Here is a 26,790-nt window from a genome sequence, read left to right as displayed (position 1 = left end):
GATATTGTTTACAGCTTTGTCGTATCATGGAATTAATTGAGGTAAAATTTGCATTTCTATCTAGTAATTCTAGTATGTTCATCAAATAGGATTTTGTGAATGTTAGTACATGTTCTTGCTTGCCATTCAACAGGACTTTTGATGTTGAGTTGTAAAAATTCAATACGAAAAGTTTTTCATTGTTTACATAGATAGTGTACGACTCAGAGATTACAGACCCATTAGTATCTTTTGTTTCAACGGATTTAATGTTTGTATCCTGTGTCTGTAGAGTGCTTATAGTTATATATTTAAATTCTTCATACGCCGCAGCAGAAAAAACTAGTACTAAGTTTCCTTTTGTGAATTGCGGAGTTACAGAGTATGTTCTTTCGGCCGCTTCCATTTTCTTGGCAATTGCCTTTGGCTTGTTTAGAGTATAAGTGACATGATGGTCTTGAGCTTTTATACTTTTGTTTGCCAATGATCTTTTAGGTGTAAAAAGGACCTTTTTTGTGCGTAGTCTATCGCTTTTTCTTCTAGCTATTTCCATTGTTATTGTTTATAATATGATTCAGAAATAATAGTACAGCGGTTCGAATTCTTAATGCGTACTTATGCAGCAACAGCGTGGCTTGGACATTCCATGCCTTCTGAATATGTACATAAAAAATAAAGTTTTTGAAAACAGATATCGATCTCTTCCGTTAATTTTCTTTCATGCAGCAACAGCGTGGCTTGGACATTCCATGCCTTCTGAATACGTACATAAAAAATAAAGTTTTTGAATTCAGATATCGATCTCTTGCACTAATTTTACTTCATGCAGCAACAGCGTGGCTTGGACATTCCATGCCTTCTGAGTGCATACATAAACTTTTATATTTCAAGTAGAGTCAGAACCAGCAGTCCTTTTGTATATGTTCTGCTATTTCAATAAGCCAGACTTTTGCCAGATGCGGTTTTGGGTGTACCCCGTCAGCATATAATTTAAAGTTGTAAAATTTCTTTGAGGGTTTATTTTTCCCCCTTTTGACTTGCTTCCTGGTATAAAGGTGATGGCTGAAGTGAGGCGAGTGGCAATCAGAATTCTTATTTATGTATGTTATACTTTCATTAATTTGTTCTATTTGTTTCTGTAATTGAATATCCTGTTCTTTAAAAATTTCAGGGTTAGGATGGTTGGCTGCCTTGTTGCATTCATAAATTGAGTAGATGGGAATTTCTAATAATGTTAGCCTGCAGTTAGGATGATTTTCTGTAATGGAGTCAAAGTTTTGCAATAAAGTGATGATGTTTTGGGCAGCATCTGCTTCTTGAGATTTTAAGGAGATATATCTATTTTTATCTCTTGTGGTTGTGTTACATGTGCCTAGCCAGACGTATATGTGCAGATTTCCGTGAAGCTTAATCTTATCTTCGATGTTTTTTGTTAGCCAGTCATAACCTTGTTGAATTGTTCTGCCACTTGCACACCACCATAAAATGTTCTTATCAAACGGATGAACTACCTGACTAGCCAGGCGCAATCCTTTGCTGTCCGATAAAATAACAGGCGTGAAGCGTTTCGTCCCTACCAGCGGGCGCCTCGGTTTTTGCAAAAAGTCCAAAAGTTTTTTCTCTGACATAAATAGTTTATGAATGGAAAGTTCAAATGGTCATAAACAGTAAAAGTCTTTTATATATATGTACAGCTAAAACCTCTTTATGTTTAAAATATCAGTGAAGGGTCACATACACCAGGGTGACAGATATTTACATGTTTGAATAGGGCGCCAAAAAAAATCAAATATGGCCGACCCGGGAAGGAAGGTATGCTTTGAAAATAATATGTACAACGGCTTGTTGCACTGTGTTACTATTTAAAAAAGTCAATATTACTTTGTTAAAATACTCCAATGAATATATACACAGGTGAGGATAGATTAAAACAATGTTAATTTGGTAAAATTTTCCTCTAAGTCAGGAGCAATTTCAGTGCGACCGTCTTCTTCCAAGCCTCGTGTCATGTTCCACCTTTCTCGTGACATGTAGACACCTTTCTAAAATTGTATAAGACTGTCGCGCTTTGTCACTTTGTTAGATACAAAATTGAGAGCATCCTCTTCTAATAAACACTTGTTATTCTAAACTTGTCTTTTTCTGAGAAAGCAATGTGTGTAAATACCTGACTGTGCTTATTTCTGATCTTTACAAAAATATTCTTCTGCAAATCTAAATGATGTAGAATATGAGGCGAGCATTTCTCGCGCGGGTAATTATAGTTTATGAGTCAAGTTCCTAATAGGCATGTGTTCATTACGGATCTTTTACAATCGATGACATCATTACATGTATATGATCTTATATTATATGTCATATATGTCCAGGAACATTAAGGACCTGACTAAACAGTTTTGAAAGATATAGATTGTAACATTATAAACTAGTTTTCAATTGTATAATTGCTGATGAATTTATTCTTCTTACAATTTCTCTATAAATTCTTCTCCTGTTTTGGCTAAAGCTCGAAAAGAGTCAAACGAGGACAATATCTCATATACGCTGAGAAGATCTGAGAAAACTGACGAATTCATTTACATTTATCCTGGCTTTTTCTTCAAGTTTCAAAGTCTGCTGATCTTCATTTGCTAAACATTCAAAGTTAAAACGTATCTCTTATAACCCAGTGAGACGTATAGCTTTTTTGTTTTTTTTTAATCAGAGAGACAAGATCACTCATGTAAAGAGTTGACTAAAGATGTCATCAATATAAACTTATTCAACAATTCATTTTACTTGTAGAGTTTTCCGAATGATATTTTTTGTGCGTTTTTAAAGTTTCTGTCTATGCTTTTATGGTTTCCAAGATAAAAGACAGTAACGCACCTGCATGCTGTCACTATTTGCGGGGGATTTCCCCAATGAAAGCTCCCAATTGAAAATTTTGAAAGAGCAAGTTTTTCCACAATCTAATAAACAAAACAGTTTTTTTTTACAATTTCTATCAGCCATGAAAAGTATGAAGAAGCAAAAAAAAAAAAACCAACATTAAAATGCATTTAAATGCCGCCCTTGAAGTTTTTCTGGGGACCACAAAATTCCTTGTGATCCCCCATGGGCATTTTGAAAAGTTGGCAGGTATGTATACAATGTATGATAAACTTGAACTGCCAAACAACCCTAACAAGGGGTCATCTGACAGGCAAAGTTTGATGTAAACCAGGAATATTTATACTGATATACTGTTCCAAGTGTAAACATACCAAAGGTATATCTTATTATTGTAAAAATTGGGAATGGAAATGGGGAATGAGTCAAAGAGACTTTGGTTAAAGACTACATTTTTCAAACTATACACCCAACTGATAGTTGGCTAAGTTTAGTCGAAATTGGCTTAGTAGTTTCAGAGGAAATCATCTTAAATAAAGGCAACAGTAGTAAACCGCTGTTGGACATTCACAAATTGATTGAGAAAAAAAATCAAATCCGAGTTACTGGGCAAACAAAAACTGATGGAAACACATCAAATATAAGAGGGAAAACTAAGATACAACAGAAACACAACACTAAAAAGGAACACACACAGAAACAAACTATAATATAAGAATGAAAAAAAATGATGGGTTGAACTTGGTTTTGTGACTAGCCAAACCTCCCTCTCTTATGGCAATGTTAAATATAATTAAAATGACAACATTACATGACAGGCTACGATACAAATAAATAGAAGAACAGAGAAACACACAAATAATAGCTTTCAAAAGGTTTATAACTTAATACGTTAGACGCGCGTTTCGTCTTCACAAGACTGATCAGTGACGCTCAGATCAAAAATGTTCGAAAGCCAAAACAAGTACAAGGTTGAAAAGCATTGAGGACCAAAAGTTCTAAAAAGTTGTGCCGAAGAGATGAATTCACAAAGTGACATCACATTTGAATTTCTAAAAATTTCCAAAAAAGGACATTCAAAAAACAGGTCGGAATGATCGTGATGAGCATGGCCAACTTTAAACATGTTGAAATAATTCGTGGTGCGGTCGTGGCGAAATCAGGTCGGAGAAGAAGCGTAGCGAAAGCGCAGTTTGATCGTGGTAAGATCACGGCAAAGATCGCTGTACAATCGTATCGGGAGTACGAGTCTAGTCTCATTGTCAAAAACTATATGTAAAAGCACCCCTAGGTGTTTTTTGTGTGTGTATATACATTGAACCTCATTTCCCCCACCTTTGTAGCATAACATACCAACTTCACCTGCATATGGGATATACATTTCCCGACTTATTCGATATTCAAGAACTTGCAGCTCCTACTCAGACTTTGCAAAACGTCACCAGTGTCTGAGCAAAAAGTTGATGAACCAGGGGTATGTCATAGAACGTCATGTCCTTTTTCTGAAAAAAGGTTCATAGTAAGGTACCAAGACCTTGTTGATAAATATTCTGTATGATTATCAACTTCACAAATAATACAGATAGTCTTTATGTATAGATTCTTCGTAAAGACGTTGTTTATTATATTAACTACGTGATATATTATTCTTTTATTTTGTCTTTGTTCAATTATTAATATAACTTTTACTGTTTGGTCTGTTTTATGTGATATCTATTTGACGTGGCTCGGTACTTATACATCCCGTCAATGTATTTGCATTATCTTTCTTTTTTGCTGGTGTGTTTTGTATATGCGACTTTTTGTGTTTCCTTGTTTCTTATAACATGACGCTATACTTTTAAAGATGCCGGCATTATGTTATTTAAGGAATGACTGTAATATTTTTTCTGTCGATAAAGAAATAACATAAAAAATTTGGTGCACACTGAATAACGTGCGAAGCCGGTTATTTAACAGTGTGCACCACATTTTTTTTATATGTTATTCCGAATAAACTGACAAAATATTACAGTTATTTCTTATAATACATTTAATTCTATATTCCATTTTAAACCGGGGTAAATCATGAAAAAAATCTATAGAACTGCTGGGTAATTTTTAATCTCGGTCTGTTTTTGTAATCAATTCTAACATAACTTTTGATTTTAAAACCCTGCATATCAACATTTTTCATACGAAATTATAATTGTTTTGAATAAACATTGAACGACTATAGTTCTTTTTTGTGACGATTGCATTTGTTGAGCTCAACACGTGAAACCAGGAATGAGTTGTTTAATTTGATTGATGCTTTTTGTGTATTTTGTATATAAGTGTTTGTTTTGAGATTGTAACACAGTGATGACTGCTGTAACCTTATTTCGACTATTTTACCGAATAAGTCTGTTTAGTTCACACATCGTTGTAAAAGTAACGGAATTTGACGCGACTGTCATAAATATGAGAGGTTTAGCGCTATAAAACCAGGTACAATCCACCATTTTCTACATTGGAAAATGTCTGTACCAAGTCAGGAATATGGCAGTTGTTGTCCATTCGTTTGATGTGTTTTATCCTTTGATTTTGTATTTTTTTAAGATAAGATAATATATTTTTATTCTAACTAAAGGGTTCATGAAGGACAAAGTAATTTATTACATTGATTTTTATAATTGACAGAATAATGTTGGCCATTTGATAAGGGACTCTCCGTTTTAATTTTCCTCGGTGTTCAGTATTTTTGTGATTTTACTTTTTTCAATTATTTTCAACAGCTATCATGAGTTCTGGTAGATTTTGGTTGAGCCTGTGTTGTTTTCTAGAATTCTACGTCATTAGTATCATTCGCAGGTACCAGGATTATAATTTAAGACTCATCAGTGACGATCAGTTATGTCAGTAGGAAGGAATTGAACAGTGTTCATATTGAACATGATCTCAACGTTATTGCTGAGAGCGTAAAGTAACATGTAATTTACGATACGAACGTGCTAAGATCGTAGAATGATTGTCGTAAGAGCGTGTTATAATCGTAGAAGAAGCGTGGCACACTCGTGTTGCAATCGAATAAGTCGTTGTGTTGTCGATGTGAGAACGTGACAATCGTAGTGAGGTCGATCACAAAATAATCGTGGAGAGAACATGGTGTGAATGTAGCGAAATCGCTGTAGAAGCATAATGAGGACGTAATAGAATCGTTAAAAAACAACGAATACCTACGTTTTCATGCAGCTCAAACCGCGACCTCACCACGATCTGAATTGATTTTAGATCGTGGTCTAGTGTAACTAGGGCATTATATTTTGTATTATCAACTATTTTGAAGAGACATTACTTGTTAAAACGCTCGTCTGATGCAGTTAAATTGATACTGCTATTGTTTCTCCCATAGCTATTTGGTTCAGAAATCACATAACGTTACATTTTCAACTTGCTCATGTTCTAAAGCTAAGCGTGGCTGTAGCACGAAGCAACGACAAGTGAGACAGACACGAAAACCCTATCTTTATTTTCATTCTTTCTTATTCGAAGTTTGTGTGACTGAGAGTTTCTTTTGTTCTAATCAAACAAACTTTCGGGTTACATTTGGTAATGCGATAAAACTAAAGACGCATTCATTTACTTTTGATATTGCATCATATTGTCAAGCGAAAACGGAAAGTTTGAGTCGTGAAATAAAACATCACATCAAATAGTTTTCTTTTAATAATGGTTATAATAAGTAAAGCCACTCTGAGAAAAACATTTCTGCTCAGATTCATAACAGAAGTTCAAAACTGTAGTAAAAGACATTTGGTTACAATGATATCTTGTTTACGTTAATGTTCTGTTTGTCAATTTAGTATTAAAACGTGTAAAGTTCTGATGTTACACACTTATCATTTTTGATCATGAGTGTACAAATGATAAGCGGCATTAAGGCCAGATTCAATAGCTCCTTGTATCCATCCATTGGAGTACGAAATTGCTTCTCCAGCAAGATAAACTGGATGTTCTGGTTTCATCAAAGTTTTCATTCCATCGATGTACTGATATGGTTGGAGACAGGAGTGTGCTCCTTGTGCAGAATTATCGCTGAACCAAGCCTGAACCATTCCTACTTCAAACTCGCTCTCCATCTCAGGATGAATTTTTGTGATTTCTCGAACTGCGCTATCAATTGCTTCTGCGTGTGGCTGAGAACCGAATATTAGGGCGTCTTGTCCCCAAGCATAGACAACCAAGAGCCCTCTTTTGTTTGGTGGAGGCGGGTCATTTGGACTAGGATAGTGTAGCTGACCAATTGGTAGATTCGTTTTTGAGAATCCACCTTGACCAACATCCTTTTCCCAGAATCTGCTTTTGCATTGGAGAATCACTTTAGTCGAGGCTCGATAATGAATGTTTCTTAATACTTTGCATTGATCGTCTGGAATATCACCTTCTATCTGCCGTAGAATAGTCAATGGGACCGTCATGATAACGGCATCTGCTGTGTACGTTCGGTCTGTGCCTGTTATAACATTTCGCGCAATAACTTCAACCTTGTTACCCGTTTTTTTAACAGTTCGCACTTTCGAACCAAAGGTTATATTTCTTGATAAATCAATAGTTTTCTTTTTTGGTTCAATGTAAGGTTTAATAAAATTCTTGGCAATTGTATCTATGCCATCAACTGGAGTTTGCAAATCGTTAATCCACCATCCGCCTAATTCATCTCTTAGATGTTCAACTAAGCTAGTTTCAAACACAGGACTGTATGTTGCGACCTTAAATAAATATAGCATTGAAATAACACAAAAGAGCATTTTTTTTTGTTTATCATATCACTAATTATTCAGGTTGATTCAGTTGCTATAAAAGTGTATAATATCTCGGTTTTGTAAATACTGCAAACCTACTTATTTTTGCGAGCGATTTAATTTCGCCAGTCTATTCCGCGATTAGGAAATAAAAGAATATTAAAAAGGCGAGAATATTTAAAATTTATGTCTTCCGTTAATTGTAAAAGGTAACGGAAATGAGAAAATCGCGAAAATAAGTAGGTTTACAGAAGTTATTCAGTTCAGTTTTCCTCCTTGAATCAAAAATAATGCAATTTTTATATATATATTAAGATGCCGAAACTAGATTTATTTGTAAGGTGTTTCATATAAAAGAAAACATTTATACTATTTCTTCTTTGGTTCTTACTTTTCCTTACAAATACGATACGTCTATGGTAAATAAAAAATATATATATTTGATTTGAGAACTTGTTTGTATATATACAGATTTCTTTTTAGTCATGTTACTAGTATACTGTTTGTTATATTATCCTTACAACACGTGCATGTAGCTTGCAAAAAAGAGTGTAACCTACACCTTTTCATTATAAAAATTATAAAGCACCACCTAAGCTTCTTACTTATATATAACAAAAAGCATATCATATATATAACTTTATATTCAAGTTTAATATAAGCTGTCTTGATGATAAACCTAAAATGACCGAACGTCAAGCATTACCTGCAATCCTCTGATAGCTGCTTCCGGCCATGGACGGTAAGAGTACTTTAGATTTGGGTCACAGTTAATATTTGTTCTCAGGAATTCATTAACAGAAAGTTTGCTCCATTTTTCAACCCATTTATTCCATCCCTCTTTCGGCCCATTTATAGTAATTGATAAATTCAGTTCGTCCTTCACTGGTTGCATTGTGCGCTTATATAAATCAACTACAATATTTATGAAAAAATGAAAATCTATATTTTACGAAGGATTCATATATAGAAAGGTACTTTACAAATCCTTAATTTCACAGTTCCCTTTCCTAAATGTAAACAAACATATATAAATGAATATACGGCATGTCTTTACGGGACACTGGCTTCGAGATACATAAAAAAAATGTTTTTTTGTTGTTCTATTATGAATAAAATTGAAATAGTAAAATGATAATTTACAACCAATTGATTTTTTTCAAAATAGGCTAAGAAAAAACGATGATGAATTCTTCACTTGCAAGTGAATAATTCGACCTCATTAAATCCGTATTCATGTGAACTTCAATTTTACTCCTTAGCTTTAGGTAGCACTCCACAGTTAGAAAATAAAATTAAAAATGAGCCCCAAAATGTTTTATCATCTCCTATTTCTGGATTTCTAATACATTAACCTAACTGTTTGTGTTGTACATGTGCATATGTATGTAATCAGTATCTTCCATAGATTCAATTTTCCAAAGTTAAAAGGGTGAAAATTAATTCCTTTTATGTGTATCCATGGCAACATTCAGCATTTATTTACCATAAAATATTGCAAGAAGGGGGGTGAACATGTCATATATCCCCCCAAAATTTGGATCAAACTAGAATTTCAATGCCTTTGAGTGATACCTTTTTAGAAACTGTTTTCTTAAATCTTCCTAATGATCAAATTAAAAATGGGTGTCTTTCGCCTCATTTTTTCGTAAAATCCAATCACAAAGTTCGTGCGATAAAAAGTTGGAAAAAAACATTACAATAATTGCCGGACCAATGTATGGTATGGACATGCAAATACGGACTGTCATACAGAAAACAGCCTATATTACATACATTACATAACCTTGATGTTCATATAAACCCAATACAAAGGCTATTTTAATACTCAGCTATCCAAAAATGAATTTTATTGCACACTAGCTCTCATATTTAAAAAATCCACAGGGGCCAAAATGCGAAACTACACACCTAACTGTGGAGTGCTACCTTAGATGACTTATAGATATAGGAAGATGTGGTGTGAGTGCCAATGAGACAACTCTCCATCCAAATAACAATTTAAAAATTAAACCATTATAGGTTAAAGTACGGCCTTCAACACGGAGCCTTGGCTCACACCGAACAACAAGCTATAAAGGGCCCCAAAATTACTAGTGTAAAACCATTCAAACGGGAAAACCAACGTATGATTGATGCGTGTTAGGCTTTACAATTACACGAATTTCAACATTGGAAATGGAAAAAAAAACATTACATTATTTGATTGACGGATTCGATCCACAAAAACATTCTTTTGTACAGGTAAAATTGAATATTAACTATTTTTAATCCTTGAAATTAAATCAAACAATGCAAACTGACATATAAAAATACATTTGCAGGAGGTCCATACATCTATTTATATCTATGCTTAAGTTTTAAATCATATCGTGACAATCGGTTGTTTGTGGGCTCATCTCGTTAGTTATTAGAAGGCGTCTAGACTAAAATACACACGAAACGAAACTAAATGTCATCAAGCAAATGCCTTTGAAAATTGCTTATTTTATACTTTTTATAATTTGGATTTTTTTCATTGTTATAAATCTAACATGAGAATTTAAGTCATCAAATCGATGAACATGAATTTGACAGCTAGTGCCTTTAGTGTTCAAATTGTCAATTAACGTAAAATAGGCCTGGTTTGGTTTATTGCTTCCGAAGAGTTGCGTACAGTATACATCTGAACTGAACAAAGTTATTTTAGAAGTGAATCCCTGATATGAATTGAAGATAGACACAATTTTATCAATCTACTAAGACATCGAAATAAAAGAAAAAAAGCAATTATATTTCGTATTTTCAGTGGGTTGTTTGATTGTTGAGTTTTGCGTTTTCTGTGTAATAATTTTGTATTTTTTCTTTCTTTTCAAAAGTGTTATCATGTAACAAGCTTTTGTTCTATTTATTAGTCTTTTAGGTTCTTATAACTAATGTATAGTTTTATTTATTAATGAATATAGTGAGCAAGTTTATGAAACATATATAAGGCCATACGTATTCCGTCCACGCTAGGACATATATCAGCTTGTAGGTTTGAGTCCCATCCAGTAAAATATTTTGTAGAAAAGAATCCATTTTTGTCTTCCCATTCTGAAATGAAACACTTTTTTATTTTTACTTTCAAATTTATTAGCATTATTTGTTATCTATAAAGTAAGTATAATCTACTTAATCATATCATACATATAAAATATTAGCCAATTGCCATGCGAAGTGCTACCTGTATTGGTGCAAGTTTGTCAATATACTTTATAATAATCAGATAAACAAATTTAAGGGAAATACAGTGTAAAATGTGAATATTGCTCTGCTTGGTAAAATCGTTTGCGGATGTTCCAAAATTTGTATCTTACTATAAAAATTATTGGGATGTTTAAGCTGCATTAGCTTCGAAACCTAAATCGACTTTTCCATCGTATTTACACTCTGTGAGAGGAATACAATTATATTGTAAATTAGTTCCTAATCTTGCTTCATTTATGTAATATATATGTTTTGGAAATAGCTGTGGTATCTTTATTATTTTTATGTATTTACTACACTGTTTCACTCAAAGGTATCACCTGTTCGTTCAGATGACATTGCTTTGGTATACTTATGAATTGTCGAATCAATAGGCTATCACTTCCTGAGAGTACTGTCAACACTTTTAAAAATCATTTTCAAGTTAACTGATACATACTATTTGCACATGCGATAAAATTATGTTACTGTGTTAATCTGAAGAATACTTTTAGTCTAAGCGTATTTTTAATGACAGACAAGAATGGAAAGCCTTTTTTACCATCGAACTACGTAGAATAATTAACGCGTGTGGAGCGGCTGAATATGAATACCCTTCCAGAGCACTTGAGATCATACCCATATGCAATTTCCCATAGGAACTCCCTTTTCGACTAAAACTGTGACACTTTTACAATGAAGTTTCGTGAAAAATTATATCCTAAAATGGAAAGTTGATATGCACTTCTATCTTATTCAAAGGTTAAACCATAGGGCTGTGCAGCATATTTTCAACATGTATACATTGTATATGTCCGAATTTGTTAGAGTTTAAACTTACACTAAAATTCTCTGTTAACCCTTCCTGTACTGTTGGCCAACTTTAGAATTCGTTTTTCACCACAACTGTATATTTGTATACTGGTTATAGAGCCACAGAGCATACCTGGGAACCATGATAACTGTTCCCAAGTTATTAACATATTTACCAATTTCCTCCCTTTTAACTGTATCGAATGCCCTTTGTAATTACATAAATATTTTATGAGCTATTTTATACCTTTTGTTCTTATTTTATCATGTCCATCGATAAGTATCCAGGTTTTATCATTGTAGTTACAGAATGGTCGTGATAGAATGCAAAATTTCTCAATATATCCATTGGTCAGGTAATGATTCGGAGGAATTCTCATTGCACCACCTGTTTAAAGAAAGATTGATAAGTATATGCCAGTGTCACACGAGCCTTTATCGCATTTATTGATTATATTCATATCATAAACAGAAGTTTCGGTCAGATTAGAAACTAAAATGCAGCATGTAATTGTAGATTAAGGTGGCTTGGGTGTCTCCCTCCATCAAGGATTTTGCAAAAGCAGATAATAATAAGTAGGTGATTCAAGTGTATGACTTTTCATATATTATCAGATTATTACATGTCATTTTTCATATCGCATGTATTATCAGCCCTAGGTTTAATATCAGCCCAAGAGCCGCATGGCTCGAGGGCTGATATTGACCGAGGGCTGATAATACATGCGATATGATAAATGACATGTTATGAACTTTTTATCATATGCTTCAACAGAACAAAAATTTGATACATTCAATGTGAAAGTTTTCTATCATATGGCTCACAGAGAGAAAAAAAAACAGTTTAATTTCAACGAATCGACAAAAAAAAATAATTCAACAATATACATAATTATGAACATTGGTAGGAAACTTTCTCAATTATGTTTCAGAAAAAAATAAATAATGCATTTATTTAATTATTTGTTAGTTTTTTAATTATTTTAATTATTTCTATTATTTTACACGATATACTTTCCATTATAATTGTTTTGTACACTACTTTGTAATGTTTTTCATTGAAAACGTAGCATTGAAGTGTATTTTCCGGAATTTGCCGAGTATCACCGGAATGCCATGTGATAACGTTACGGAAAGGCATGTGATAACAATCGAAGCATGTGATAAACTTTTCATATCAGCCCGCTAAGCACCAATTCGAAAAATATGAAATTTACGTCAATTTAATGCTATTATCATTCGGTAAAATTTATATGTTATTTAGTCTAAGTATATGATAAATAAAAATATATGTGTTTTATCGTATTTACGGCTGTATTTTATCCACAAAAAAAAAGGAATTTCGAATTTTCAATTTTGTTTTCAACTTTGCCACCTAAAGGGAGGTACCTCAGATACAAGGGAAGATCACTAACATTAAGTAATTTTCATAATAGAATGTGTTGTGAATTTACCGATTTTATTGTGTAGCAAAATGAAAGAGAGTTTGGTGATCCCATTTTTTTATTATCTAAAAGCATATTATTGGAATTATCTTCTCGAATTTTTGTTATCTTTAAACTCTATGGAGTAGTTTTATTTGTAGCACACAACATTGGATTTTCCATGCATAATCAATACAAAATCTGAAAATTTTGCACAACCCGTAGCATGGAAAAAAGCCTGGTGATACATATTTTATTATATATTTAAAATTAGCAAGATATAAACTAGATTTTGAAAAATTATTAAAAAAAACCCCACCTCTTTGGCTTTTGATTTAGACTCCCACTTCTACCAAAAGTAAATAGTGCCAGTTTTTTAACAGTCTTACTTAAAAAAAAAAACTCTCCGTTTAGTGTTCAAGAAATAGCAAAAGAACTAAATTTCAAACTCCATCAAGCAAACGTGACCTCATATGATTATCAAACAGTTACTCAAGTATGAAAACCCTGGTAGAGTTGAAAATTTTGTTTACATAAACTTCTGTTTTGGTGTTTTATGTGTTTGAACTTTCTTGCTGTAGGAAAATCAAGAAAAGTCCTTCGGACTCAGCAAAGGGTCAGATTATCTTTTACGGAAATTTGATTTGAATTTTCAAATAAGGTATAAAAAGGGACACCCAGTGGTTATTAAACATTTATATTATGAAAGCCTTTAGGATAAAGTTTTAAAATCTTAACACAAGAGTTTAGCCTAGGCATAGCCAAATTCTGCGGTATATGTCAAAACACGATGATTTTAAAGTTGGCTTTTTTCGCGGTTAAAGCAATGAGAAAACCACACATATTATACCGATTAGAAATTACAGCATTTCGATTACATTTTCGGCGTATTTGTTTTATGGAATAATAGTCATCAAAATTACCAGGATTATAATTTTATACGCCAGACGCGCGTTTCGTCTACATAAGACTCATCAGTGACGCTCAGATCAAAATAAATGTGGTGACAACAATTTTATCATAAAACGCAATGATTGGAAACAACAATGAAGTGATTTAAAACGGGAAAATAGAAAGACAAAAAAACATTTGAAGGATAAAGTCGAAACCAAGATAACAAAAAAAAACTGATGGAATTGCACGAACTCTACAAGAAGCATAACCGACGTGTCGACAAGATCAGTATTACCCGCCTTGAGACTTCAAACTTTCAAAAAATCACAATCGGATGTAGGATGTAATCGATGGAATTACAGACCCAGACTCATTACCTGTTATGTATAAAGGTCTGGGGTCTTAATACCTTTTTGTCGCTAGTAAGTTGAGACACACATCCATCGTATCGGTCAACATATTCTAGATGATGAATGTTATTATTATGATGTGTCGATTGGAAGTCGATCTTTCTAATAACTCTCAGTGTAAGATCAGTTTTTGTGTATATTAATGAATACTATATAGTGCGAACATGCACCAGCGTAACGCATTGACTAATATATGCAAATGCCATACGAAGAAGCAGATGGTGTGTTACTGCTAAAAAATGAAAAGTTGACAATGGGAGAGTTAAAATCATCACGTTTATCACATATTCCAGTTTGTAGTTGTTGTAGTCTATGTTACTATCGACGAAAAGATGACCAAGATCTGATAGATTCGGTAAGCTACGATATAGAAATGTTGGTTATTGAAGGACTGAACATCATCAATAAATTTACAAGAATTTAAGATAAGACGTATTGGATGACAAGTTACGAACCAGGAAAGAAAGACAAAGTTGTTGCTAAAATACAAATACCTTCAGCATGTAAACCATCAGAAAATCCACTACGAAGAGTTTGTGTTCTGCCACCAACCCTGTGTTGTAGCTCAAGTATCTGTGTCTGAAATAATAAAAACAAATTAAACAAATCAAGGAGATTATAGGATGGGAATGACCCAAGAAAATATATTTCATTTTGTTCATTTGTTGATAGATTAGCTTTTGATATCCAAAACTTACATTGTATCCAACTTTTTCCAATTCAAAAGCTGCCGAAAGCCCAGACAAGCCAGCTCCAACAATCAAAACAGATTTTTCTGTCACTCTCTCTTCCGAATCCATCTTTTCTGCACATAAACTGGGACCATATTTATTGTATGCTGATTTCAAATCTTCATTAACTATTGTCATATAAAAGTCTTTACAGGTGTCATCTTGTTGGATTCCATTGCTTGTGTCATCTTGGTTGTTTGGAAGTGTCCTAATGTATGACGGGTAATTAAATATTGGATGTGTTTCAATCCTGAAAAGTATACCAAAGTAAATAATAATGTAGAAAAGAAAGACACAATTCGATATTTTTTTTTGTGGTACTTCAAAATGATCTTGAATCCTGTGTTTCAAACATAAGCAGATTTATAATTAACTCATTATAGATTGAAATTTTGTATTTGAGCCAGACTCGCGGTTCGTCTACAAACGACTCATCAATGACAATAGAATACAAAAAGTTGATAAGGCACGTTACACCACTATACAAATCCTGTTTCTTAAGGTAGCTGGGGTGTCTAAATGTTCGACGATATATTTTCCTCAAATTCTGTTAAAGGCTTCTGGTGGGTCAAATCTGAATTTACAAACTTGGGATACAAGTGAATAATTCGACATCATTGCATTCTTGTTCATGTGAACTTCAATTTAATCTTTAGCTAGAGATGCATAACGCATGAATAGTGCGTGTTCGGTTGTTTAAAGAAAAAGAATGTCAACATTGAAAATGAAACAAAGGTAAAAAACATTTGATTGACATATTCTATCCAGTAAAAAATCATTCTTATAAATGTAAAACAGATGATTTACAAATGTTTTTAATCTACAATATGAAATCGAACAAACCTAGAATATCCAATCGTACAAGTTCACTATCTATTAATTTATATCGTTTTTTTTTTATGTTGATATCAGTTATATGACGATCGGAAGTCTTCGGAGGTCAACTCGATAGTTTATTGTATGGCATCAAGACTAAAAACACACGAAACAAAGCTACGTATTATCGATGCCATACCCTGTAAATTGTTTGTTTCAGACTTTTTATAACTTGGATAAATGTTTTACATGGTTATGAATCAAATATGAGAATTTAAGTCAAATCGGTGAACATGGATTTGCAGCTATTGCCCTTTAAATGATATAATTAGTTAAAATCTAATGAGATTATTGTTTCTTTTTTATAAGAACTTCCTAAAAAAGTATTTTGCAACACAATCAGAATATATGCTCAGAAAAAGACAACCGACTTGCCCTAGAAATGAATAAATAAATAAAACAAGTTCCAGGTGGAGGCATTCTATTAGCATATGTCACGGAGGAGAACAATAGTTCTAAAATAATGTTGCAAACTCACTGCTGCACTAATGTACCCTATCGTGTAAGCAACTGCAGATTATTGTTTTCTGTCATTTAAGGTGACAAAGAACAAGAAATAGAATTGACACAATACCGTAGTTGTCCGGTTAAAATTTTTGAAATATATGAAACAAGTTTCACCTCAAACAGTTGATTGTCCGCAGTTCAATCCACCACTTTCAACATAAGAAAGGCCTGTACCAATTCAGGAATATAACAGTTGTTTTCAATCCATTTTAATATGAAATTTGATATAACTTTACATATTGGTAAGTGGCGATATTAAGCGATGACCTCTGTTGATAGATCTTGAAGCTAAACTATAAAACGATGGTAAACAATCGTTTTTTGGAGAAGATATTATAAATTGTATTATCTGTTGCCTTATCCTTTTCTAATTTAAGCAAAGAAAATCTGTTCAAACTATTGTTTTTGTTTTAAATGTTATCGTCAAACGTTGACGCTATTTCGGTATTTTTTTTTTGGAAAGAACGCATTCAAAACATTCATAAACAAGACATAAAACTTGAAACTATGTTGTAGATAAATAATTTCAGTAAACAAATGCATTGTTACTTTTATAAACATTGCATCCACAATAGATGATGTTTAATTACAGTTTTAGTGAACTTTAAAATTGAAAACAAATTAAAATCCTTTAATTATTTTATATAGTCTTACCTCGCAACAGAATATTTCCTCTGACTTGAATGACGCTGGAATTGTTTGAAACTTAGAACTTTTTTCAACCCTCCAATTACAAGTTTGCTTCGTGAGATCATCCTGAAGTTTCAAATAGACTTTGATTTCATTAACAAATCCGATCATAACAATTCTGTAATAAAATAATTTACAAATTTCAGGGAAAAAAAGTTCTGTTCTGATGAATTATTCCCTTTTTCATAATCATAATCATATAAATATATATTTTATAAGTTCTTTCTAGTGATAATGAAACAAAATATTAAAACACTACCTGAATTTTCCAACACCGAAAAGTTTTGCCTTCAGTGCAGTTCAGCTACTTTTCTTGGTAATCCTACACACCTTGTTTTCCAGAAAACACAATTCATGCACTATTTGATGTCATAAAAGGTATGCTATTTTAAATGTGTTATTGTAAATATTTTTAAATACATTGAAAAATTAAATATAGGTATTTGGTTGGGTTCGTGATACAAACTCGCATATGCAAACATCTGGTATCTATGGAAAGTTTATTTATATACAACAAAAAGATAGAAATAGCCATCCAAAACTTTTTTTATACAAGTCACAGGTTTGATTATGTGAAAAGTAAAGTACCAAAAAAAAAAGCGAGCTCCAACGAAAATTCAAAACGAAAAGTCCGTAATCAGATGGCATAATCAAAATCTCAAACACATCAATCGAATGGAGAACAATTGTCATAATCCTGACTTGGAACAGACATTTTTATGTAGAAAATGGTGGATTTAACATGGTTATATAGCTACCTAAACCGCTCAATCATTTGCAGTTGAAAAAAATCCATGAAGAAGAAGAATTTATTCAAAGCTTCTCAACGATAAAAGCTAAAACACCTTTCACAGTGTTGTTTTAATTTCACTTTCATTATATTTCATAATGTCTTGACAAGTACCCATATGTCAGTGAATGATTGCTTCTCGTATACCTTAGATATTAAGGATACTACTGAAACTAGGAGGTCTGTTTCATATATTGATTTTTAATTGCAACACTGACAGAGACAGGCGCCTTCAAAGAAGGAACTATGACAACCCTATTTATTTCAATTTTCAATTAGCCCATTCAAGTTTCTTAGCCGTTACATACATTTTGTCCCTTCACTTTGTTTAACTGAAGCAAGAACATGATAGCATCGATAGTAACAGTTTCTTTTTATATAAACCACCTGACTATATGGTATGTTGACACTTTTTATTACAGTAACCGACTAACATGTTAAATGATTTAAAGAAACATAACATACTAGTTTTCACTTTGCTAGATTTTCAGTTAATTTGCAATTATGGACGAATAATCGTGCTATTTATATATTTATATATATACATAATTTTCTAACCATACGAATTCATAGGAACTGAAAAGTACCCCCACACATGTTTACAATCGTTGTAGTTTCCTTTGATTTTCTTGGAATTGCCATTCCCTTTCGGCCTTATTGTAAAAATAAAACCCATTACTTTTCATTTTCTCAACCTTGAAGTTGATCAAGTTTAAATTCTTTAAATAACTAAAAATAAAACATATGTACTAGTAAGTATAAACCTGTTCAACAAGACAACAAAGGACAATTTAAATTTGCATAACAAATCCTATAATACGTCAAGAAAAGGTGGACATCCTGATTGAATTTTGTTATACAGTTTAATAGATATTTAAAATATTTTATATTAATTGCATCAAGTCTTATAAAGTATTATTCATAAACCCTACATTGGCTTTATTTTGTTATATTCTAAGATATATTTACTTTTGTGAAATTTGTTAAATACAAATAATTGGTATTTTTTTTTTTATACATGTCAAGAATCATCGAACTGCACAGCACTGACATTTTCTATTGTTAAATAGTTATTCGTTGATTTCTAGATTCTGGGTTTTAGTGACTGCTTTAGTGTTTACCCCAAGTCGATGTATAATATGATTGTGTTTTATCTAAATAACTATACAAATCAAAATCTCTCTCGCGATCGCGATCACGACAGCCAATTATCCACATTTCAGTGATTATACTCAGATCTTATATACTAACACATTTTGGAACTACGGATATCATTGAAGATCTGCGTCATATCTTGGTACAGACGACCGAAATTTAATAAAAAAATATGACAAATGTAGTAAATTCAATTTTTACAATTGTCATCTTCTCATTTCACAGTCAAAGGTACCAGGATTATAATTTAGTACGCCAGACGCGCGTTTCGTCTACATAAGACTCATCAATGACGCTCATATAAAAATACTTATAAAGTCAACAAGTACAGAGTTAAAGCATTAAGCACCCACAATTCCCAAAGGTTGTGCCAAATACGGATAAGGTAATCTATGCCTGGGATAATAAAATCCTTAGTTTTTCGAAAATTTCAAAGTTTTTTTAACAGGAAATTTATTAAATGACCACATTATTGATATTCATGTCAACACCGAAGTGTTGACTACTAGGCTGGTGATACCCTCGTGGACGAAACGTCCACCAGCAGTTGTACGACCCAGTGGTGTAAATAGTTATCAAAGGTATATATCATTTAGCGTGTACATATTTATATTACTAGTAATGCGTTACGCTCGTGCCTTTTCTTCTTATAGGGACTTTATTAAAAGGTGTGTGCTACTTGATGGGGTTCATATTGCTTTCTAGTTTTGATGTGATCTTTTGTTATTGTAGTTTTTATTGTTGACATTCTTTTTGTATTGGAATTATGATATTTGAATATCCCCTTTGCATCTGCTGGATCTGTTAATTTTCCGATTGTGACCTATTCCAGATTGCAACTTTTGACTGAGTGGGGATTCACGTGTCTGGTTATGCACAAATAGTAGGAGACGCTCCTTTCATGTGGTTAACTTATTTTTTATTACCTAGATTTGTGTTTCCCTTATGGGTTTGTGCGATATAACAACAACAGATTACTGCTGCCGTTAATTCACACCTAGATGATGATCGGTTTAATACGTTACTTTATTTAATCGTAAACTTTCCTTTTCTGTTAAGCAACTTTAGAGCAACGTTTACATAAAGAGTATATATTCAGGAATATGAAATTTGTTATCTATTTGTTTTATGTGTTTGAGCTTTTGATTTCGTTATTTTTGTTAAAAATAGATAGGATAATCAAGGACTTGTTGATCCAAATTTCTTCTTACAAGTAAACTATTGAACAAAAGTTCTATTAAAGTATAATAGTCTATCCTTCGAAAATGAAACAGTATATGCTCCAATTATCGTTTCCTCAATAAAGTCATCTTTTTATCAGTCATGACATTGCCCCAAATCATCGGCAATATCTACCGGCAATTCCAATGGGTAGGACCAAGTATGCCACAAGTGGAACATGAACTGATTACGCTTTCCGGGCACAAGAATTCATTGAAGACCCATCGGAAGCCTTCGGCAATTGCATGTGAAATCAGTTTAAAACAATGTCTCGTAGACGGCTTCCTACAAGTGATCTACGTTAATAAATGAAAAGTGTCGAATAGTAATAAGAACAGACAATTGTGTTCCCCGTTACCTTTAGTAAAGTAAGGTAGAATGAAAAAAAGAATTGTTTCATGGTCCTTGAGCAAAAAATATGAAATGATCACCTCCTTAAAAAGATATAATAATTTATTTAGATTATTCACTAAGAAACGCGTACTGTAAAGAAAAAAAGGGTTGTTAATATAATATGAATAACGTACATGGATGGTAATTATTTCTATAAGTTTAATCAAGACATGAAACAGACATAATAATGATGGAAACAATTGCAAGTACGACCCTTTCTGTAAAGGGTAAAATTCATGTACCCTTTCAGAATTGAACAGTGTTGTCCACGTCGTCAATTTACATTAAGATAATTTGATGTCAGTCGACCGTCATGAATGTCATAATTTTCTCTCACTCGTCTGTAAGCTTAATAAATATGGGCCGATGCAACACCCAAATACAATTGTCATTATGATTGTGCATATTGAAAGGATAAAAACAAAAATACAAATCACAAGGTAAAAATCTATTTCGACTTTCCTTTCTTAAGTGGATGATAGATTAAAATTCTTTCGAAACTCAATTCGTTAATATTAGGTTGAATAATTTATGTGAAGCTAAAAAATAAGCAACCTTTTGTTATACTGATAGGATTCAGTAATATGAGAAGCAAATTTAACAACGTGATAGAACACTAGAAGACAGCTGGGTTGCGACCATATTCATTTATATATGTAGAACGATCTGCACCAACGAAAAACAACTAAACACATGACCCATAATAAAGTTAAGATTGCATTATACTGAATACCTGAATATTTTAACGCTACAAAGTTAAACAAACTTTTAAAAATTATCTGGGTGTGGGCTGATATATTCTTGTGTACTTATACCAACTTTTATACTGAAATCCGGTTAATTTAAAAAAGAAAAATACAACATGCCTTTCATGGTGTTCCAAGAAACATATGTACTAATATACAACGGAAACTTTTCAACCGCAAAAAAGTATACCTTTTAGTTCGTTGAAACTAATATAAGTTCACATAAACTTAAACAAATAATAGTAGTTTAAATCAGGCGATTCCATGCACCATGCGCGGGTTTCCTCTACATAAGTCTCGAATCGAGTCAGTGAGAAGACCAAATCATATCAAAGTTGAAGAACATCTCAAGCCAATTAAGAGATCAAAGAATGGGTGGTAAATAATGCAATACATGTATATGTGCAGCGGTAGAAAATATTATTGTTTCGTATAGTGAATTTCATTTTAACATTTAATCAATAGTAAATTTAAAGGAAATCAATGTATCTTTGTTATTTCACGACAAAACTATTATAACTACTAGCTGGTAATTACTTTGGAAACGAAAAGTCCAACAGCAATGACATTGACCCCGGACCAGTAGTTTTGAAAGATATCTTTGGATACAAATCTAGTGATATTTACAAAGTTTTGTCAAAAGTCATCAACTATACTATGTGTTTAATTTGGTACTCCAGACGCACCATTCCGATTACATAAGACTGATCAGTGGTACTTGAATCAAAAACGAACTTGGGGAGCTTTAAATACCAAAACGTCTTAAAACTTGTGACAAATACGACTAACTTTATTCATGGATAAGGTTAAAAATAAGTCTCGAATTACCCAACAATTTATATGTAGCATGTTACAAAATCAGAGAACCTTCATGATAACAAAACAGTGCGATTAATGTGCTGTCGATTTCCACTGGAAAGAAATGTCAACCCAGTAGCTCTTACTACAAAGATAGAAGTGTATAATTTGATTCTTTCGTCTACGAAAGACTTATCAATGCACTCGAATCTAAACAGCTGAAAGGCCAAATCATGCTTTAGTTATTGAAAATTCAAAAACCAACATTCCGAAAACTCAAGTTGTGTCATTTTTCGATTTGCATAAAAAATATGATTTTAATTTCGGTTTCCGATTTTTTTTTATAGTTACCAACATTTCTTTCTTATCATATACTGTGGATATATTATTATTCGTTGGATACCAATTTTCGTGGGTTTCGTTGGTACATGTGAAATATTTAACGAAATACAAAATTATATTAGGTTGTATACACACTTTGGCACAACCACGAACTCTCATATCCACGAACATGCAAGTTTGCCGTAAACCTCGAAAATTGGTACCCACGAAAATAAGTGAATCCACAGTATTATTTTAGCTAAGTGAAGTTATGCTCATATTAGCGATACATAAATGGTTTAATCTCATATACTACTAGTATTTAAAACTTGGCGGAAGAATCGCATCTTCTAATAAGTTCCATTTTAATATGGCAATGCACGATTCTTGCCAACCTTACCATTTTTTGTAGAGTATAAGAATAGTATATGACAGCTACGTAAACCATATAAAAACAAGTACCACAGTGAATTTGACAAGTTTAACATATAATCTAATAATCTATTTGTGATACATAAAAATAATAAAATCTTCAAAAATAAAGATAAAACATATTTCATCTGTGGAGTGTATGCCTCTTTGTTTTATATCTACATGTATGATGAGTTTATATGAACTCTGATAATTTTAGACAGAATCTTATTCAAAACACATTCCGAATACTGCTCAGAACACAGTCATTCAGTTTTCATTTCTTCTTCTTTAGGTTTCTAGCGATTCTTCAATTATTGAAGATTATTCGCCGGGCGTCGACTATAAAATTTATGATTCACACTTTAGCAACAAAAATCAAAAATAACAAAATCAAAAAATCAAAATAACGTATGTACGTATACACTTAAAAAAAATGTGATAAAACTATATACATTTGATTACAGAATAGTTAGGGATAGAATATGGGGATGAGAGCAGATTCTGCAAATGTAAGAATTTAAAATAAAACATTGATTTGTATTAAGCTAAGCAATTATAAGGTTGAGTTAACGTTGTAGCTAATATCTTCCTCACTTGTACATTTGAAGTTGAACCTATTTTTTCAGATCCATACACCATCGGTATTATATGTTAACTCATGCACACGTCATATTGTAACGTGAACATTTAAGTATAACATATCTTTTAAATAAATTGCTTGTCATTGACTGGAAAGGTTATAGAGAATGATCAATTCACTGCAGTATTTTTTTAACTATGAAAGATTGTGATAAACGTTGATAGTTTTTAATTATGAAGTCAGTACCATAGGTTTTTGAATGCATTTCATAAAATCTGTAACCCAGAGAAAAAGTATCAAGGTCTATAACTACAATAAGGGGTTCTTCTTTATCTTCTTCAGGACTGGATTCTTTAAAAGAATGTTATAAGTCCACTAGACGGAGAATGAAACAGCAATTCTCCTGTAACTATTTATAAATAAAACGTTCAAAATATATACAATTTAAGACTATGTACACTTGGTTGATGTCTATGGTGTTGGTTTCTGGGGTGCATTATTGTTGGCTAGTGCACTCTGGAACCTCTCAATTGTCAGAGCTTCAGTTGTAGCTGTTGGAAGGTAATTCCACTCTTGTATAGTCCGTGGAAAGTATGAGTACTGTTATACTCTCTGGTTTGCTGGTGGTTGATATAGGCATTGTTTGTCTCTAGTAAGCCGATCTTTTGGACGTAAGATGGAACTGGCATCAATGTCCACTAGCTCATGCTGGATCTTGTTAAGCATGACGAGTCAATGATGGTTACTTCGTCTGTTAGCTAGTGGTTCCCATCCTAATGTCTTGACCATAGTTGTCACACATCCAGGTGTTTTATCGATTTAGTTGTTTGTTACATACCTGGAGGCCTCTCCTTTGCACTTGTTCTAAGCGGTGTATGTCCTCAGTGGTATGAGGGTATCATGTCGCACTAGCATATTCTTGTGTTTCGTACATTCTTGCTGCATTCTCGAAGGTTATAATGGTTATTTGACGATTTCAGTCATGTTAACTCATTTTCTAGATCGTGTTGTTCTTGTGAGATTTTTTTTTTTTTTTAATTATTAAAATAATTTCATAACACAAAGTGCAATAGACCACTTTCGAGTTCATCCGTGACCGGTAAAATCTCGTCAATCATGCACGCCTTTATTACGTCATTTGCCAGATAGAGGGGATTTCCTGTATCCATGCACTATCACTATTCATTAAGCGTCTTAGTGATCGTCATTGTCCAGGATAAACTTGAAATAAAGTTTGTTATGAAAGTACTTAATCACAATCCCCAAATGACAAAAGTGCTGATTGTCATATATGAGAATATTATTTGCCGAATAATTTGTGCAATATAGCAACGTAGTTTTCCAACCATTAGCTCAACCATGGAAGGGAAGTGATGATATCCCTAAACGCACGAATGATGTTCACTAAAACCAGATGTTTTTACGGAAATGCATCGAACTCGAAAGTTGTCTAGTATCAAATTGGTTGGTCTTTTAAAATTTCATAGTTGATAACCTTTAACCTGCTAATATATTTTGTCTTCTTCAATTTCACTCAAACAGTTCAACGGCTTAAGATTTTAAGATATTAGCTATAAACCTCAGTTGTATGCTGTCTACATTAAGCAGCATTGTGCAATAACGAACCAAAATCTCAGTTACAGGGATAGAGCTATATTCCCTAGTATATGAACTTTCAGGTAAAGTTTGGTAACATTTGGTGGGGTTCGTATTACTTAGTCTTTAGTTTTCTATATTGTCTTGTGTACTATTATTTGTCTGTTTTTATTGTTTTTGTAAGCCATGGCGTGGTCAATTTATGTTCTATCTGTGAGTTTGACTGACACTCTGGTATCTTTCATCTTTTGGACCATTAATTAGTTTTCCAAGGATAAGGTTAAAAATAATTTAAAGTTTACGATTTGAGATCAGATGAGCTTAATATGCATACTTTAAACCATTGGAAATGGTATCTTTGTAATAAGTGGAAGGGATGATCTGCTCCAATGAGTCACTATTTGTATTTTGGTAATATATAACTGTGTTAAAAATTTAGATAAAATATATCATACGGTCGGTTTCTGATTAATTTAGTAATATTTGAAACTAATCAGAAATTAATATTTTTAAGATGCAAATAAATAAAGGCAACAGTAGTATACCGCTGTTCAAAACTCATAAATCCATGGACAAAAAACAAAATCGGGGTAACAAACTAAAACCGAGGGAAACGCATTAAATATAAGAGGAGAACAACGACACAACACCGAAATGCAACACACACAGAAACGGACCAAGCATCAGACAAAACACCACGAGAATAACAAATATAACATGAAAACCAAATACATGAATTTGGGATAGACAAGTACCGTGCCACGTCTTATCTCAATATCTCAAAAATAAGAGAAAACACAAACGACTCAACGTTAAAATACAACACACACAGAAACGAACAATAATATAACAATGGCCATCTTCCTGACTTGGTACAGGACACTTTTAAAGGGAAATAAAAGTGGTGGGTTGAACCTGGTTTTGTGGCATGCCAAACTTCGCACTTTAATGGCAAAGTTAAATATAACATTGAAATGACAACATAATATTACAGGACTACAATACAAATAAATAGAAGAACATATTAGACAAAGAAAAACATGATTTAAAGATAACAAAAAGCATCAGGTATAAAATTCAATACTCCAAAAACGCGCCTTGTCCACACAAGACTCACCAGTGACGCCCAGATATAAAAAATCGAAAGTGAAAAAACCTGTTATAAATGCATCAATGTCAAAGTTATGTATCTTTCCATGAAAAAAAAATCATGATAGCTTTTGGTGTATTTAATGTTAAAAAAGAAATGATAGGGTTTGTATTTTTGTTATTTACAATATATGAAAAGGGTATAGGGCACTAGGTGTCTCGGCCAGTTAATTATTCCTTTCACTAAAAGATGGAAGTGCCCCTCTCCCAACATTTAATATAATAATGGAAATATGGTTAAAATTGCCTATGGGACAACAAATAAACAAAAAAACTTAATGAAAGGGTGCACACCTATATACAATAAATGTTTTGAATGGTATGCCTTCACCTAAAGTTACTTCTGGAGACTGGTTTAGGATTAACCAGTCTCCAGAAGTATTTGTATCTATGATGATTGGTGATCTAAGGACAACATCACTCAAACACAGCCTAAGTGTGTATAACCAAGTTACTGCAAAT

The 26,790-nt window shown here is 32.7% G+C and overlaps 2 protein-coding genes across 3 annotated transcripts in view; both read right to left on the bottom strand.

Annotated features, from left to right (window-relative positions):
* Nucleotides 1-2,226, bottom strand: part of LOC134715993 (complexin-like) — a 100,523-nt gene extending 98,297 nt beyond the window's left edge. Inside the window, exon 1 of the mRNA XM_063578632.1 lies at nucleotides 2,147-2,226. The gene's annotated coding sequence lies outside the window, so the exon portion shown is untranslated. The remainder of the gene's footprint in view (nucleotides 1-2,146) is intronic.
* A 4,366-nt stretch (nucleotides 2,227-6,592) lies between these two features.
* Nucleotides 6,593-17,519, bottom strand: LOC134715992 (putative L-amino-acid oxidase YobN). 2 transcript variants are annotated; one of them, XM_063578629.1, is made up of 8 exons: nucleotides 17,425-17,519; nucleotides 17,130-17,231; nucleotides 15,060-15,342; nucleotides 14,856-14,940; nucleotides 11,881-12,021; nucleotides 10,593-10,688; nucleotides 8,320-8,528; nucleotides 6,593-7,580 (listed from the first exon to the last, which is right to left on the bottom strand). In XM_063578629.1, exons 2-8 carry the CDS (start codon nucleotides 17,228-17,230, stop codon nucleotides 6,711-6,713), a joined length of 1,785 nt encoding a protein of 594 aa, XP_063434699.1. In that variant the 5' UTR covers nucleotide 17,231; nucleotides 17,425-17,519; the 3' UTR covers nucleotides 6,593-6,710. The 2 variants fall into 2 exon arrangements, with proteins under 2 accessions (XP_063434699.1, XP_063434698.1); XM_063578628.1 differs by having other exon boundaries at nucleotides 17,130-17,283; nucleotides 17,425-17,491.
* Between the last annotated feature and the right edge of the window lie 9,271 nt (nucleotides 17,520-26,790).

This window comes from Mytilus trossulus, chromosome 4 (genome assembly GCF_036588685.1).
Source record: "Mytilus trossulus isolate FHL-02 chromosome 4, PNRI_Mtr1.1.1.hap1, whole genome shotgun sequence".
NCBI classification, from domain to species: Eukaryota; Metazoa; Mollusca; class Bivalvia; order Mytilida; family Mytilidae; genus Mytilus; species Mytilus trossulus.
The sequence above is the reverse complement of the archived record's forward strand: the minus strand, read 5'-3'. Positions and strand labels throughout refer to the sequence as shown.